The sequence below is a fragment of the Nycticebus coucang genome, chromosome 10 (assembly GCF_027406575.1).
Source record: "Nycticebus coucang isolate mNycCou1 chromosome 10, mNycCou1.pri, whole genome shotgun sequence".
NCBI classification, from domain to species: Eukaryota; Metazoa; Chordata; class Mammalia; order Primates; family Lorisidae; genus Nycticebus; species Nycticebus coucang.
In genome coordinates, this window is record NC_069789.1 from 22,751,001 (window position 1) to 22,769,830 (window position 18,830).

The following is an 18,830-nucleotide window of genomic DNA, read 5'->3' on the forward strand; positions in this document are numbered from 1 at the left end:
ACTCTGTTTAAAAAAATAAATAAATAATCCTGCAGCTGGCAGCTCCAAGACAGAGTTCCCCAGGCTGGAGTGGAGAGGTACAATCTCTATCTAGAGATGTGGATGTCAGAACGATCTAGAACTTCAGAGCTTGGGTTGAACTCCAGACTGTGTGGACACGGTACATCTCGTCTTAGGCTCAGATTGATTCAGGGAACCTGGAGGCATATGTATGGTTTCCCAAATAACGGGCTTTTTGTTATTATTGCTGGTAGTTGCCTGCCTTGGAATGAATGCATGGAAACAAGAGAGTTTTTTTTTTAAACTAAAGATTTCTTAGACTGAACAGATTAAGGTTGAGAAGGAAATACTTACATGCATTTTAAGGATGTGTAAATTGAATTAGGAGGAACTAAAAAAGAAATGAAACATGAAACTAGAGCAGAGGTATTGAACATTTTTACATGTACTTGATTAAGAACAAAATAGTAATTTCCATATCTGGAAAAGGAGGCAAATATACAATGAAAACTAATTGACTAAGCAGAACACTTTCTGGGACATGGAGTATAAAAGTCACAGGAATGAAAGTGGGGCAGTATACTAGCAAAAACATAAAAAATGCTGAAAATTAGTAGATCAAGTGAGACAATGAAAAGTTTATAAAGAAAATAGAAGAAGACTAAATGTTTTAGTAATAAGATATATAAATAGAAGTGTTTTTTCTTATTAGGTAGACATAGAAATCTGATTTTAAATAATGCCTACAGGGTAGGGACACTTAAAACTATCCATCCATCCTTCTAAATATACATAGACATCACTATGTAGTTTTATTTTAGAGATACAAATTGAATTTAAACTAAGGAAAACTTGAGAGGAAAAATCTGAGTCATTTGTAGCCACAGATTTTGATTTCTTACCATGTTAAGTACTGAGCAAGCATTGGTTCCATTTTAGAGAATTTGTGGAGAGTTTGGGTATTAACAAAAATAATAAGTTCCATATTTAGAAAAATGATAACCCAGAAGTCTTCAGACTAATAAGTATAACCTTCATAACAGGAAAGAAACTGGAAGAAAATAATTGTGAAACTATTTTACAAATATTTTTAAAAGAAAGGGAACAAGTAGGGTGGCTTAGTAAAGGGCAATTCCTGCCAGTCCGCCATAATCTCCTGTGACAGAATGACAAGTTGGCGGGATCGTGAGAGGGGTGACAGAAAGTCGCTGTTCAGACTTTACCATTTCTTCTTGGGAAGCAAGTAAATGAGACAATTTCGGGTAGTGGAGAGGAGTTGAGAAGGGAAAAAAGCAAGGTAATTAGGAGGAAAGTGACGCGTGAAGGCTGATGCCTTTGAAATGGTGAGCAGGGGGTGGCATCTGTGGCTCAAAGGCTCAAAGGAGTAGGGCACTGGCCCCATATACTGGAGGTGGTGGGTTCAAACCCAGCCGTGGCCAAAAACTGCAAGAAAAAAAAAGAAAGAAAACAAATAAATAAATAAATAAATATAAATAAATAAATGGTGAGTGGGAAGCCCTCCTGGCAGCATGCTTGAGCTGGGGCCTAAATATCAACAAGGAAGCAGCCATGTGACAATCCCAAGGATAGGCCCCACAGAAAAGGCTCAGAGTGGGCGACCTTGGCCAGTGTAGTTGAAGTACAATGAACAAAGGGGGCAGATCTGGGATGATGGGGGGAAAGGACAGAGAATGTAGGTCCTTGTTGGGGTTTGATCAGTGCATGGATCTTATTCAAGGGCAAAGAGAGGAGTTGCCGGGTGAACTAGATGGGACAGAGAAAGCAGAGCAGAGGGTGAGGAGTTAGATTAGGGCACTGGCAGCAAGAGTTGGAACAGAGAGGTAGGACTTGACAAAGGGTTAGATGTGGGTAGTGAGGAAAGAGGTTAATCCAAGTAGGATGCCTGGGTTTTTGTCTTGGTAACTAGCTTTGTGAACTGAGATGGGATAGACTTAAGAATGAGAGATTCGAGGAAGAGATTTGGGAGTCAGGAATCCTGTCCAGGAAATGTCATATTTCAGCTGCCTGCTGTCCATCCTCAGGGAGGGGCTGAGTAGATAGATGGATATAATTCTGGAGCTTAGGGAAGAAAGTTGCCTTAGAGACAAACTATTTAGAAGTCACAGCATAGAGATGATATTTGGATGGTCGCATTTGGATTCTCACAATTCCTCTGTGAGGTAGTTATGAACAGCAGCAGGTGAGTGGAAGGCACATGGTCCTCCACGGGTGACCAGGTGTGTCCGTAGAGTCCAAGTCCAGGAAGAAGATCAACAAGGAAGACAGTTTGGATCAGCAGCAGGGGTTCCAGGGCCATGTCTACCCCTCCAGCCTTATCAGATTGAACAAACACAAAACATATTTATGCTAAAAAATTATTCATTGTTTATGTGGAATTCAGATTTAACAGGGTGTCCTGTATTTTACTTCAACACGTAGCGTTTCTCCTCTCTCATCCCGTGTGTCCAATTTTTAGCCTGCTGTGATAGAATTGCTTTACACTTTTTTCCCCCATTAGACGTTGTGAGCTTCTCAAAGGCAAATCTTGTGTGTTACACACGTTCGTGTAACTGTTAGGTTGAAAGACTAGAGTTTCAACAGGGATACACGGAAAGTAACTTCATTCTTTTCTATTGCTGTTCCTTTAAAACCATTTAGGGCCTGGTTTTGACCCGCAGCACACTCCTGTCACTTTTACTTGCAAGATGAGTCTTGGGGCCAGGTGTGGTGGCTCACGCCAGTAACCCCAGCACTTTGGGAGGCCGAGGCAGTTGGATTGAGGCCAGGGGTTGGAGGCCAGACCGGGAAACATAGTGAGATCCCATCTCTACAAAAAATACAAAAAAATTATTTGGGTGGGGTGGGCTGTGCCTGTAGTCCAGCTACTTGGGAGGATGAAGCAGGTGGAGGCCTAGAGCCCAGGAGCTGGCGGTTATAGTGAGCTGTGATGGAACCCCAACCTAGGTGGCAGAGCAAGATCCTGTGTTAAAAAAAAAAAAAGTCTTGTTCCATATTGGAATGTTTAGTCCCATTTCATTACCATGAAGTTAAACTTCATATAAAAAGTTTCTCCCCTCCCAAAGCTTGAGATCATCTGGCTGAGAAGCCCCGCAGTGGGGATATTGACTGTGAGGTCAGCTTTTTTCTCTTCTGGCTGTGTCCCCCTCCTCTGGGGCGGAAGCGGGTGTCTGAGAGTCAGGAGAATGGAGGAGGAATGTTCTAGAGTTACCCACACTGAGAAGATCCTTAAAGGTGGTTCTTTCTTTTATAGTGTTTTTAGGGGTCAGAGGGCCCACCCCTCCCCTCTTCAGCTCCCTACAAGAGGTGATGGCTCCCTCACCTCACCTCTCCCCTTGCCCCCAGCTTACTGGCTTGAGGTGGGGGAGGGCACGGGTATGCACCCTCTTTTTTCCTCTTCTCTCTTCCCCCAAGAGGGGGTGGGTGGGTTCAACATTCCAACTTTCTCTAAAGAAATTGTCTCTTAGTCACTTCAACAACCGCTACCCTAAGCTTCAAAATCAGTTTCTAGAACCTTCTCTGCAAGTCCTATATCAGTGTTTTATAATTTCTCTTTAGAGCATGGAAGTCTTTGCCACTTATTTTGTTGTTTTTGACCTTCTGGTATCTCAGCTGAGACTGAGACAAGAGAGTATCATCTTGCCGTTTGTAACAATGTAGTTTTAGCACCTGGCTACCAGTGCCTAGTACACAGTAGGTGCTCAATAACTGCCATTGTTTTTTGAACAAATTAATCATTAACAATAAGCTACAGTAAGTAAAGGAGGTTGACAACACCCAGTCCAGACAATCCATTAGTGTAGCCCAGGAAATATATTTCCATGGGCTCTGAGATTACACAATTGAAGCCAGATGAGACTTCAGGGAACGCAGAATGTCTGCTAAATCCATGGCTCCCCTAAGCACGATAAAACAATTTTTAAAAATCAGCGATGGACTTTTATGTGATGCTCTGGGCCATCTCGGTTCCAGTGGAGATGTACGCCACCATTTCTCTGCTTCTTGGGTTCATCTCTGAGCTCTCTCCCTCGGTCCTGCCCATGTTCTTTAGCTCCAGGGACCACTGCAGTTCCTGGGCCTGCCCTTCCCCACATCTGAATAGTGTTCCTTCCTACCATTCAGCTTCCAAGTCACTTGGTTAAAGAGCATTCCCTTATGGCTCTCATTGGCCCATCCTCTGGTCCCCACATCCTAGGGACCTGTTACAGCACTTACCTTCCTGTACTGGTCACCCCAGAAGCACCAGGAAGCAGGTATTGTCTTGTTCACTCAAGAAGACAGCAGAGTCAGGCAGGAACAATGCCGCATGAATGAGGGGATTGGAAGCTCTCCTAGGAGGGCTTCAGGGTGGGACCGAAGCGCATCTGCCTTCCGCTCTCATTAGAGTACAACGCGTGTCCAGGAGAAGGCCTAGGAGCGGCCAACCGCATCCTTCATGGCTGAGTTAAGCTCGGTGCACCTGCTACCTGAGGTGTAGGTACAGAACCCGGCCCGTGTCGGAGCACAGAGGCTGATCGATCGTGTCAATGTCCAGGTTTACGGCTCCTTTCTCCCTCTCACTTTCCTTAGTCCTTCCCTTTAGACATTTCACTGTGATCATGACATCCAATGACAAATTAAAAAGCCTAATTCTGTTTATATCATAACACCGTTACCCAATTTGGATGCAACTAAGCACTGTAGAAGTCAGTGTCAGCATTCTCCTGGATTTTATACCCTTCCAAAGCGCCACAGTATCAGGGTGGGGTGTGTGCAACCCACTCCGTCCCCTGTGTCGCCTCTACCCCAGGCATGTGACTCTCCTGTAGTAAAATCAAGCCGAAGCTAGAATATGGGGGGGCCTTATGGTTAAAAAACCCAAACCAATATACTGTATGTAGAAATGTTCAGGGTGGCACCTGTGGCTCAAGGAGTGGGGTGCCAGCCCCATATACCGGAGGTGGCGAGTTCAAAACCTGACCCCGGCCAAAAATTGCAAAAAAAAAAAAAAAAGAAATATTCAATATGTGTGACAGGAACATTTGATTAAAATGGAAGATGAAAATAAAGAAGGCTATTTTAGTAAATTATGTAATTAGTGTTTTGATTTTTTTTCGTAGACTTTTGAGGAATACCTAAAGTATTTCCATTTGGGGATCAAATGACACAAAAGGGTATCTCTTTTCTTACGGGGTGGCAGATGTTCTAAAGACCACTTCTTAACTATAAAATCATAACACATTATGTACATATAGCATACGAAAAGACAGTTATAAGAAAACTGAGGCCAAATCTGTTTGGTTTCTACCTTCCTCTTTTTTTCTTGCCTAATTTTTTCGAGGGTAGCAAAGCAGCTGGCTAAAACCTACATATTCATAGCCTCTCTCACATTTATAAAAATAGGTGACTAAATTCTGGCCAATGAGATAGAAGTGAAAATTATTGGTGAGACTACCAAGAAAACTTCTTTTTTTTTTCTTGTAGTTTTTGACCAGGGCTGGGTTTGAACCCGCCACCTCTGGCATATGAGGCTGGCGCCTACTCCTCTGAGCCACAGGCGCTGCAAGAAAACTTCTTAAATGGTTGGCTAACTCATATATATGAAATACTCCCTTAGACCTCCTGATCCTATGTGGAATTTGGATCTGATGGCTGCTGCTGCAGCAGCCATTCTGTAACAGGCTTCATTCTATGAACTAAATATGATAGAACTGAAAGATTGAAGGAGGAGAGCGTGGAGCCTTGGTATCAGTTTTGGACTGCCTAGTTTTAGACTTAATGTTACATGAGAGAAATAATACCTTCCATTGTTTAACCCTCTGTTTTGTTAGGTCTTTATTATTTATAGCCAAAAAAGAAAAATTTGAAAAGATAGTGGGGTTTTTATGGGAATGTGAACATGTTTGTGTCCTAGCTGAGAACTCACCAAAGAAACTCTTTTTGTATTAATAATGACAATGGAAGCAATAGAAAAATCTGTATTTTAAAAGTTGTTGCACTGAACATACCTTCTGGTTAATTTTATTTTTGATTGTATAAAAATTTAAGTTCTAAATTTTACAGGAGCCACACATAATCACACACACACATGCATGCACCATCTAATGAACGTTCCCATATTTCAAGGCAGCAAGTTACATGCATCATCTCATTAACTGTCCACAGCAACTTTGTGAAGTGCTTGTATTATCCCAGCGGTTCTCAACCTTCCCAATGCCGCAATGTAATTTCATTGTTAAAAAGGGGTTGTGACCCACAGGTTGAGAACCCCTGTATTATCTTCATCTTATACACAGAGAAACAGAGGTCTGGACAGATAAGTAACGTGCCAGTAAGTGGCAAAGAAGGGATTGAAGCTAAGACCTTTTGACTTCACAGTCCATACTTACAACCATTGCCTTGTCCTGATTCTGGAGCAGATAAACATGGGCTTATTTTTAGCCATTTTTCAAGTGGATGGCAGGGCTGATGGAATGTAGGGTGTCTCACATTAAATAAGTATAACCCACCAAGTTGAACCTCTTAGCAAAATTCAGCAGGTAAGGAGAATTTATATTCAGATGGAAGATTTGTAATATCCAGGAATTAGAAATGCCCAGAGCATAGCGATTCAGCTTAGATGGTAAAATGTGGAGCCCCTGACCGCATTTAAACCAGACTGAACATTCCAGATTCTTTGCAATGGATGTGTTTGCTGTCATCCTGATCTCCCTCCCTTCACCACACACACTGCGCTCCCCTGTCCTTCTCGCTGTCCTTCGGACATGTCATGCACGCTCTCATCTCAAAGCCTTTGCGTGTACCAGCCCCTCTGCTAGCACGCTCATGACCTCACTTGCTCCACTGTTGCCCTGTGACTTCGTCAGAGGTGCCCTTCCTGACCATTTGATCCACAAAACACCCCTTCTATTATCCTCTCTTCTCTTACCCTGCTTTATATTTCTTTAATTTTTTTTTTTTTAGAGACAAGGTCTTGCTATATTGCCCAGGCTGGACTCAAACTCCTGGGCTCAAGCAATTTTCCCACCTTAACTTCCCCAATAGCTGAGACTACAGGTGCCGGCCCCTGCACCCAGCTTCTGCTTTATATATCTTGATGGCCCTCAGTGCCCCTGACCTTCATTTTGATTTGCTTCTATCTATCTTTGCTACTAGAACAGGCACCATGAGTGTAACACCTGTGCTTTGTTCATCATGACAGAGTCTAGTACACAGGGGGTGCTCAATAAATGCTCTTTAAATGAATGAACAAAGGAAGAGTGAGTTCAAAGAACATGCTCATGTCCCATGTTATTCTGGGAAAGCCTGGAAGACTTTGGAGAGAGACTGGTCCCATCCTGGCATAGACGCTAAGCACACAAAAGCTTTTGGGATGGGGCAGTGCCTGTGGCTCAGGGAATGGGGTGCCGTCCAAAAACTGCAAAAAACAAAATAAATAAATAAAAGCTTTTGGGATGCTTTTGTGTTGTGAACACATCCTTGCAGTTAAGGAATGAGCTCTATGTAGAGAGAGTGATAGAAAGGAGAAAGGGATATCAAAATGCATTTTTTTTTTTTTATTGAGACAGTCTCACTTGTCACCCTCGGTAGAGTGTTGTAGTATCATAGGTCACAGAAACCTCAAACTCTTGGGCTCAAGTGATTCTCTTGTCTCAGCCTCCGAAGTAGCTGGGATTACAGGCACCCACCACAATGCCCAGCTACTTTTAGAGACTGGGTCTCAGACTTGCTCAGGCTGGCCTTGAACCTGTGAGCTCAGGCAATTCACCCACTTTGGCCTCCCAGAGTGCTAGGATTACAGGCGTGAGCCAAAATGCAATTTTCTTAAAGGGAAAACAAAACTGGAAAGCTATGGACAAAATGGTATGCTAGCAGTCTGTGACCACTGAGGGAAAATATTCTTTTTATTTATTTATTTTTTGTTGAGAGAGAGTTTCATTGTCGCCCTGGGTAGACTGCTATGGCGTCATTTATAGCTCACAGCAACCTTAGTCTCTTGGGCTCAAGAGATGCTGTTGCAGCAACCACCTGAGGACTGTAGGCACAATGCCCTGCTAGTTTTTCTATTTTTGATAGAGACGGGATCTCGCTCTTTCTCAGGCTGGTGTTGAACTCCTGAGCTCAAACGATCCACCCACGTCGGCCTCCCAGAGTGCTAGAATTAGTCACTATGCCCAGCCGAGAGAAAAGATTCTTAATTACTACCTATGAAGAATGAATATAATAAAAAGTAGACACATTATCTCTGTCTCTGGGAGGCTGCTAGTGTATTTGAGGGACACTACCCTTGAACAAGTAACTACAATCCCTGGCAATATAGGACACAGGGCTGTGGTTCACAGGAGGGGTTTGCTAAACAATCTGGGCCCAGACTAATCAAATCCCAGAAATAGCCTCTGAAATAGTCATTGAAGGATGGAGCAGATTTTGATAGAATTTTGTGGCCTTGGGTGGCCAATGAAACAGCAAAGGAAGAGGCATAGTGAATAATGCACATTTTTTATGCGAAGAACAGTAGTTTGGTTGGAATCCAAAACAGAACTACTTGGAAATAAATATTGAAAAGGTAAGTGGAAGGCTGTGTCATGGAGCCTCCATTGCTGGACTGAGGGATGTGGAGGTAACCAGGTGGGCGTCTCAGAGCCGCCCTTCAAAGGCTCCAATTCTTATCTGGCAGGAAACTGACAGGGTGATAATGGCCTAGGAGATTATTCTAGTGGGAGTCGGGGAGATGACTCACCCTGGAATAGGACAAGAAACAGGAGGATTAGTTACGAAATTAGTGAAATAATCCAGGACATAAAAGCAAGAATGTCTTTTTACTCATAAAAAGACACTGATGTTCAACAGGGAAGGTGAGGAGGAATCCAAGGTGGTGATCAGATAGAGCCGAGCTGTAGCCCAGTAGAAACAGGCAAACCGGAAGGAAAATCTGCCTTCAGGACATGTGACAGTCATGACGCCTGTCACTGTGAAACCACTAGGTGATCTGAGTTGGGGATGTCCCTGGGGAACCCGCACCTCCTCCAGGACCCACACCTCCTCTGGTGTCCAGGTAAAATAAGGGTGGCTTGAATATAAGCCCTGTGACACAGGACAGTTGATCTGATCATTGAAACAGCTACTGACTAATGGTGGAGCTCACAGACTCATGGGTATGCCGGACAACGAAGTGATTTATGTCCTTGGTGGGGTGGAGCGAGATGGCCTGAGATTTCATCACACCACTCAGACTGCTGAACCATTGAGAAGTTAAGAATTGTTTATTTCTGGAATTTTCCATTTCATATTTTTGAACTGTGAGTAACTGGAACTGAAAAAGGTCAAGCCATAGATAAGAGGGGGATTGCTGTAATTAGCAAACTTTTGGTCACATAGGTTACCCTCTTTGTGATGTTGGTGCTCCTCTGACTCCAAGAGGTAGAGCGTGTTTTCTCTCGTATATGTAGCTCCGTCCTGACCCTAGAAACCAGAATATGAATCTTAGTTTGGGGCTTCCTAATTTTAAAGGAACCAATTAGGATGGTAATGAATAACCTTCAAGTCTTAACAAGCTAATTTCCCCTAAGAATACAAACTGTGGAGAAAGGCATACGTTGGATTTTATTTTTGAGCACATAGTAATCCCTGTCTCTTTCCAGAACTTGGCATTCCAAGAGCTAACAGGACCGCGTTTGGCCTGAAACCAGGGACAGATCTCCTGGGGCTGCTAGAGCCTTTTATAGTTTGTGTCAGTCTAGACTCTTTTTTTCTGCTTTCCACTCTGGGACAGGGGAAGGGTAGGAGCCTAAAATAGAGATAAAGAGCTCAGGCCAAGAGTCTTCGACCCCCTGCCTCACCACTCAGCAGCTGTGTAATCGGTCAAGTTGCTGTTTGTTTTGTTGTTCATTTGTTTATTTTGTGAGATAGGGTCTTGCTCTGTCATCCAGGCTGGAGTGCAGTGGCACAATCATAACTCATTGCAACCTTGAATTCATGGGCTCAAGTGATCCTCTTACCTCAGCTTCCTGAGTAGCTTGGACCAAAGGCACATGCCACTTTGCCCACCTAATTTTTAAACTTTTTTTTGGTACAGACAAGGTCGTGCTATGTTGTCCAGGCTGATCTTAAACTCCTGGCCTCAAGTAACCTTTCTACCCTGGCCTACCAAAGTGTGCTGAGCTACAGGCATTAACCACCATGCTTGGCCAGATTACTTCTTTAAGCCTTGGTTGCTGTCCAGATGAAAAGAAACCAATGAAAATGAAGTGCCTGAAGCACAGGAAATGCTCAATACACGTCTTCATCACCACCAGCAGCATTTGTAATGCCATTTCTGGCCACCTTGTATTGATGCTGACCCAGAGATTCAGGCCATGCTAGTGGAGGACCAGCTTGCAGTGAGTTCCCCAGGGACTTATTTCTAGGGCAGGTGCACATCAGAATTGTAATATTTTAGAATACATATAATAAAGATGTAAGTAAAACAGAAATTTTCTAAAATCTAAGTTTGTTGAGTTCTAAAATAGGGTCAGAAGAATGTATGAAATGCTCCTTAGGGATTTTGAAGCTGGAAATCTGAGTTGACAAGATATGGGTTAAATCTCAGGATGGCAGGGCCTCTCCAATCCTAATTTTGTAATGGCCCAATGACAAGATCAGAGGCTTTTATGTCAGTGATAAGATCTTTAATTTATGTGATCTTAAGTGAAAGAAGCGGAATGAATTTAAACGGTCACACCGAGTATATTAGCTGACTTTCTGTAGAAACCAGGAGGAAGAGGTTAATTTTTTAAGCTCATGTACATCACTGGGGAGCTTAGTAAGTCAGACTGAAAAATCTTACATTTGTCCTAATTTTTTTTTCTTTGAGGATGTCTCGAGTCCCGTCAAGTGAATAGTGGGCTCTGCTGGCTCATTCTTAATTAGATGACTACAGAGAAACTCAATTAAAAAAAAAGGAAATATATTTTTTCCCTCTCTTGCAGGATCTATAATTAGTTACAAAGGAAAACACTTCCCAAATTTGGACTAAGAACATAGAAATGTCATCCTTTAATCTTTTTTATATTAATAAGTATAGATCTAAAAAGGAGGGTTATCTATTGACTATGAAAATTTCAGTAAAGTAACATTAAAATTACAAATCTTAATAGCAAAAGCAAAATAAACTTTTATATATAGCATGCATTTAGAAAACAAATGTTTTTATAAAAAAAAAACAAAACACATAGATATCAAGTATTGGATGCTAATGAAAATTTTAAATAAAACATATTTTTTTCTGTTTAATGAACTGCGGTTTTGTGCCTGAGAAAATATCTACTTTTTAATTCCTTTTAGTGAAAGTCCACAATAAAGATTAATGATACTGAACATAAACTTTAACCTGTATCCAAATTACACTTCTTGCTTTCAATTTGAATTATATTAAAAATTACATTTAAAATTGAGGTTAGTTCTTATCCTATGATCTCTCCACTGAAAAACAAATGTTCGTACTATGATGGTTCACTAGAAGAAAAAACTAGGGAATAATAACTAAATTGAACTTCTCCAAACAGTTAAATTAAAATATATATATATATATTGTTAAGAAGTTTCCATAGCTTTCAGTGGAGTAGTTTTCTTATAAATTATCTCTAGTTTTAGGGGCGAGGGGAGGATGGGTGGAGGGAGGGTAATTGGTGGGACCACACCTACGGTGCATCTTACAAGGGTACACGTGAAATTTACTAAATGTAGAATATATATGTCTTAACACAATAACTAAGAAAATGCTGTGAAGGCTATGTTAACTAGTTTGATGAAAATATTTCAAATTGTATATAAAACTAGCACTTTGTACCCCATGATTGCATTAATGTACACAGCTATGATTTAATAAAAAAAGAAAAAATTATCTCTAGTTTTATAATTATGAAATCTATCAGAATATCAGAGTACCAAAAATAACATCACACCATACACCTGGCACTCACGTTAAACTACGTGTCCTATTTCCCCCAATTCTCTTTCTAAAAATAAATAAACATTATATATTCTTCTCAAACATGTTTTTATGTATGTTTGTTCTATAAACCTTATGTGTGTTTTAATGTCCACATAAACAGAATGTTTTATAAACATCTTCTGCTCTATTTGCTGTTGAAGACTGTATATAGTGAATAATAATTTAGCATTTAGGCTGAGAGGGGTGGTTCATGCCTGTAATCCTAGCACTGTGGGAGGCCGAGGTGGTGAATGCTTGAGTTCAGAAGTTGGAGACTAGAGCAAGACTTTGAGACCCCATCTCTACTTTAAAAAAAAAAAAAAGGAAAAATTAGCTGGGTATTGTGGTCTGCACCTGTAGTCCCAGCTACTTGAGAGGCTGAGGCAGGAGAATTGCTTGAGTCCAGAAGTTTGAGGTTGCTGTGAACTTGGCTGAGTTTGGTTAAAAAAAAAAAAATAGCATTTAGTATTATTCCACTTAAGTTTGAGAGAATTAAAGAAATAATAAATATAACTCTTGCTAGGAAAGTTTACAGCCTAGTTAAAATGCCAAAATGAAAAACTAGTAAGAGTTTTTTATATTTATTTTTATTTTTTGTAGAGGCAGGGTCTCATTTTATCACCCTTGGTAGAGTGCTGTGGCATCACAGCTCACAGCAACCTCCAGCTCCTGGGTTTAGGCGATTCTCTTGCCTCCGCCTCTGAGTAGCTGGGACTATAGGCGCCCAGCACATGCCCAGCTATTTTTTGTTGCAGTTTGGCTGGGGCTGGGTTTGACTACCCTCTGTATATGGGGCCTGTGCCCTACTCACTCAGCCACAGGTGGCACCCAAGAGTTTTTATATTATATTATTTTACCTACTGTATGGGCTGAATGGAGTAATTAAGAAACCTGTCTGTGCATAGTTCCCTGAATACCACACTTACAAAGGTCAATTTGGCTGGACTTGATGGCTCATGCCTGTATATCTGAACACTCTGGAAGGCCCAGGTGGGTGGATGGCTTGAACTCGGGAGTTCAAGATCAGCCTGAGCAAGAGCCAGATCCCATCTCCCCCACTCTACAAAAACAGAAAAATTAGCCAATGTTGTGGTGCAGCCTGTAGTCCCAACTACTCAGAAGGCAGAGGCAAGAGGATTGCTGAGCCCGGGAGTTTGATGTTGCTGTGAACTAGGCTGAGGACGCCAGGGTACTCTAGCTTGGGTAACAGAATGAGACTGTCTCAAAAATAAACCAAAAAAAGGGTATTTGGTGGGATCTCACTTAATGTACACAATGCAAGGGTACATTTCAAAACAACTAAGAGTATATTATAAATGTCTTACCACAAAAATAAGTGAGGCGATGGTTATGTTAATTAGTTTGATTTAAGCATTCCACATTGCATATCAAATCACCACATTGTACCCCATAAATGTATAGTTATGATTTAATAAAAATTAAGTTAAAAAGAAGACATTTCAAATAAAGATATAGATGTACAAAGAAAAAAGTCAATTCTGTATGTTGTAAATTTGAAAGATCAAATTATTTAACATTAAATCATGAGCCAATTTTGGAATATAGTTAGTTGCTCACTCAGGACTTTTTACCTCATTTTTGTGCTTTCACTGATTAGTCATTTAGATATTCCTAAGAGTAAAAAGTCATATAAATAATACTATTTAAGACTTGGTTAGCCCTCAAGGATGTAAGAATACGTTAAGGCCAGTTGCAGTGGCTCCCCCCTGTAATCCCAGGACTTTGGGAGGCCAAAGCGGAGGATCCTTGAGGCCGGTAGTCAAGACCAGCACGAGCAACATAGTGTGATCCCTGTCTCCAGAAAAAATTTTGCAAGATGAAAGTATTTTTTTTTTAAGAGTAAGTCAATGACTAATACAATTCCATAAAATAGGGCAGAAGATTACTAGTTCCATCACGGAGGGAGAGCATTTATAGGCATGTTGTTTATGGTATTCACTCTCCTGGAAATACAAAAAACCTAGCCCAGTAAATACAAAGTTAAACTTGCTAACATTAAAATGCAAGCTGCAGAGAACTTATCAGCAGATTATAGTGATGGGTTAAATGCTGCAGAATGTAATGAAGGTAAACTGATGGAAATCTTTCCTTTCTGTATCTTTGTAGGATTGACATTTGAAAACTTTACTTTGCATACAATGCTTTTTTTTATATGCTTCTTTTAAGTATCATAAATTAAAGAGCTGTGCATTAGGAGTAAGAGAGAAATGCTTTCTTGTCCAAACCGCCTCAGACTCTGCATTTCTTAGTCCCAGCTGCGTGTTAAGTGGGGCTTGGGGGGCTGTTGTCTGGATTGAGAAAGCGCCCGCTGTTATCTGCGGAGGAAAGCTCGAATTTCTTTCAGAATAATGGGCACCATAGTCTGCGTTTAGATCTATCCAGTGATTCAAACTTACAGATTCTATCCTACACTTCACTGCAATTTCTTGTTGAATTGAGTCTTGCCTTTTTATATAAATCCCGTATCTGTTCGTGTACCACATTGTTCGGCATAGGTGCTCACTATATATTTGTTGAATGAACATGTTCAAGATCCGTGCACCACAACCGTGCACTCTATAAATTGTATGTGAAAAGCATGGTACACCAAAAGTAGACATTGAAGAATTCTCTTGCGGATCGTGAATAGAGGTAATACGAGTTTAAAATACCATGTGTTGTATAGCCTGTACTTGGAGATTAACCAGTCCGTACGTTCGTCTGAAAAATTCTTTCCTGAGATCCGCAGGGCTGTGGAAATCATTGCCGAAGCCCAGTCCTGGAGGAAGAAGCGCAGTGCATAGGTTTAAGGTCACAAGGAGCAAGTGAATGAGCCCGGGGACCCCAGCTGGGCGCGAGCCGCGCGCTCGCTGGGTGCGCTCGGGCCCGATTCCCAGCGCAGCCAGTGAGTGGCGCTGGGCCTCGGGTTTGGCGGCCCGGAGCAGCGGGCTGCGGATCACCTGCAGCAGCGGGGAGCCGGCTAGCTCCTCCCCGCCCGCCCGCCCCCGCTCCCCACCCCCACCGCGGCACTAACCCCGGCTCCGCGGGCTCCCCCGGCTCCGCGCACTCGCTTGGAGAAGCCTGGGCTGAGCGCACCGCCGGCTGCAGGCAGCGAGCGCTGCTGGGCTGCCGGGCCGCCTCCCGCCTCCTCCGAGCCCGGGCCGCCCTCCTCCCGCACAGTGCGGCGCGGGGAGGCCCCGCGCCTGGGCCGCCCCCGCCCGCCCACGTCCCCGCGCCGCCTCCTCAGCTGTGCTGGCGGGGACCGCCTGGCGCTCGGCACCCAGCCGCGCGGCCCCCTCCCGCCCCCGGCTCCCGACAGCAGAAGCAGCGGACAGCTCCAGGGGCCACCGCCGCCGGGCTCCGCGGGGCTCAGGAGCCGGCCCAGGCGAGGAGGCGCGGAGCCATGGCCGATGGGGGCGAGGGCGAGGACGAGATCCAGTTCCTGCGAACTGTAAGCGCCGCGCGTCGCGTGTTCTCCCGGGGGAAGGGGGCGCCAGGGCAGCTACCAGCGGGGTCCGGGCAGAGTGACTGGGGGACACGCGGGCGGGGCGAGGGATGTCCACTGGGGATGCAGGAGGAACCGGCATCACCAAGTGTGTGCAGGGGTGCGTGTTGGGGCGAGGGAAGAGCAGGGAGCGTGTCTGTGCGCGCGTGTGTAAAGCAAGGGGATAGAGCGCCGCGAGCCGGTAGAGGAGCCCGGCTTGGTCCCGGGGCACCGGGGACCGGAGCCTCGGCGCAGCGGGAGCCGAGGGAGGAGGGGACGGCCGGTCTGGCCTGCCCTGTGTCTGGGCTTGGACCTTCCGTGCCACCGGGTGAGGGTGCAGAGCAGGGCAGCCGGTGGGGCGTGCGGGCCGGCGGGGACTCGGGCTGTCGCTGGGAACACTGCCGCCGCGCAGTTTCTCGGGCTTTCGGGCGGAACCCGCGCGCCGTCACGGAGCGGAGACGTGGATTCGCTTACTCCGGGTAGCGTGCGTGGGTCGCAGCTGGCCGGGGCCAGATGGTGCAAGACTGTCCGGAGATTTCCCCCAAGTCTCCTCCGAGGTCCCCGGGGCTGGTGGCGTGGTGGTGCTGTGACCGCTTGCAGAGGGGCACGGGGAGCGAGTGTGTGCGCGCGTGTGCGCGCGCGCGCTGCTGGGGACATCGTGAACGTGTCGTTCTCTAAATGCTCGTTGGTTGAATGCCAAGTGCAGCAAAGTGTGTGTGTGCGCGCGCGCGTGTTTGTGTAAGGGCAGGTGGCTGCCCAGCATTTCCACACTGGTGACAGGCAGGGAAAGGTTGGCTCCACACGAATACACTATTTTCTTCTTAAGTACCTCTTGGCACTGCTCCTTCCTCCCCCTGATTTGTTCAAACACTGCAGATACTTCCCCAGCTGAGGTAATGCACACCTCGAAGCTGGGGCTGGCGAGCCTCTCCACGGAAGAAAATGCCCTAACTTCGTGTTAGGTATAACCTAGTTAGCGTCCTTCCAGCAGCAGCGTTTAAGTGGTTGCTCCTCTGCTTCTGTCCTTCTTACCCAAGGTTGTTCCCCTACAGGATTCCCCAGACTTGCCGAGGACTGCAGCTTCCGCTGTTACTTCTTCCTTCAACCGTGAAAAAGATACCAGTTCCTGAATGTTGAAATATTAACCAGTCAGGAACTTTTAGGTGTGAATATCGTCTTGATGATGCATTTGGAACAAGTGAAAACAGTGTATTTGTACAGAGACATTGTACATGACTGGGTTTTTCCTCCTTTGCTTTAATTTCTTTTCTTTTTCTTGTTTATTTCCTTTTTTGTTTTGCGGGGAGAGAGCAGTCATTTGGGCCTTAACGGAGGCGAGAGAGAGCTTTGGAAAAGATAAAGTCTAGGGTGAGCGCAGATGGTGAATGGTCTAACCTGATTGCTGCCTGCGTGCGCTGTTGAGATACCTGGGCTCTGAAGAGCCTGTTAATACCTACTAACACCTTGCTCATAGGGAATCTTAAACCTGTTAGGAATACAGGTTATTATTTTTTTAGTGGAAAATTTGTCTAAGATTTTTAAAAAATGTAAAGTCACAATAGACTTTTCTCAAAACTCAGGAGTCTTTTATTCGGGTGGATAAAATATTTAGTTGCAGTGTAATTTTCAACTCAATTTTTATCACACTCCACGGGGTTAAAATTAGCCAGGAAATTTCGGTAGGCTTCATGCACTCAAGGGCTTCCTGCAGGCTGAACTGTTAAGCTGAGCTCATGGAGGTGGTGTTATCAGAATGCTTAATAGAGACCCAAGAATGTGCTTACTGATGGAGTTCTGCACATATAAAGTAATGTTTGTTTCATGCCCCTGGACAGCTGCCTGTCAGGGGAGCAACACCTTTGATAAGTGGGTCCTGGGTAGAGATCTGGCAGGCCTAGGCTGGGATTTTTCTTTTAATAAAACATCCATAGGTGGTTGTGCTGCTGCTAAGTGACCTTGAAGAAGGTAGCACAATGGAGTAGGGGTGTATTTTTGGTGTAGCATTAACATTGGAGAGGAAACCATTCCTTTTTCTCAACATTTTGAAATTTCATGTGGAAATTCTCAAATCCTTTATTAGCTTCTCTATTATTTATCCTCTCCATTTTTTCCTCTTAAGCCAATAATGTCGATGGTTCAGAAGTGTTAAATGTTAATAATGGAGAGGATATATTTTCTACATTGCATTTATCTCTTTTATTTTCTGGGGCACTTATTTTTCTGTTGTATGCAGGCTTGTCAACAGGAATTAATTCTTCTTTTTTAGAGAAAATAGCCCAAGGAGTATTAGGAATACTGTACATGTTGATAAAATGGTTGTAAATGAAAGACTTCTTGGTAGTGATAAGTGACGCTGTTGTGCAGAAAAAAAGAAAATAAGACACCATATTTGTGAAGTTGGCCAGAGTTTTGTATGTTCTGATTGGAACATCCTAATAATTATCTTGAGCAGATCATTGTTTATTGATTTATATTCAGCACTCCGGCACATCGAAGCATCTGTCTGTCCTCTGAAAGCCTTTTTTCTTTTCTTTTTCTAGAAGAAATTTGAGATCAATGTTAAGGGAAGTAGAGGTGAAATCTTTAATGGACTGTAGCCATGAGTTATGTCTGCTGCTGTAAATTAATTCTTTACTTGTGAAAGGTTTTTGTCACTGTTGAGCCCTGCACTGGTCCCTCTCTGATCTCTTTTTCATTATGTCATCTGCTAACATTCCTTCCAGATGATTAGGATAATGGATGAACTATTATCTTTTTCAATTCAGTGGCACCCCCATCAGTTGGAAATATGCCCACTCTGATCTGTTTTTCTTTGAAAGAGATTGAGAATATGTTTGTGGAAACTTTGGTTGTGCCAGGACACTCATTTTATGGTAGAAGAATCCTATCCTACAGTAAGCCTTAAGCTCTTTATGGCTTTATTCATTGTTATATCTAAACATATCCGCAATTTGGGATATGTGGTTTACTTTAAAAATTTTATTAATTTACCCATGTAGCAGTGAGTTGTAATTTGATAGTTAGCAACATGGATCTTTTTGGTGACACTCCTCTTTTTCTTTAAGCAATTTTATAGAATCTGATAGAAGATATTCCCCTGACTTTTGTAAACCATGGCATAAAATGACCTTACTGAAAGGTTAATTTTTTTCTGAGTGCTTTGCTTTCTTTCATTTGTGAAAGCACAGCTGAGTTACTTTTGGGGTGTACCATGTTATATGTATAGTTTTGTATTTCCATGTTCAGTCTTTAAACTTAGTCCTGACTGTGAAAATTATTCTGCTAGGAAAGCTTAGAGCTTAGAGCTTTCCTCCGATCTTCCTTTGCAGAGTGAAATAGTCGAGTTCTTCTTAGTACTTACACATCTTGCTCCACAAC

General features: G+C 43.4%; 1 protein-coding gene across 3 annotated transcripts in view; it reads left to right on the forward strand.

Annotated features, from left to right (window-relative positions):
* The first annotated feature begins 15,059 nt into the window (after positions 1-15,059).
* The window catches only part of RYR2 (ryanodine receptor 2), an 830,565-nt gene continuing 826,794 nt past the window's right edge, over positions 15,060-18,830 (forward strand). For all 3 annotated transcript variants that reach the window (XM_053605591.1, XM_053605592.1, XM_053605593.1), the window contains exon 1: positions 15,060-15,419. In XM_053605591.1, the coding sequence (XP_053461566.1) occupies positions 15,372-15,419 (48 nt within the window). In that variant the 5' untranslated portion in view covers positions 15,060-15,371. The remainder of the gene's footprint in view (positions 15,420-18,830) is intronic.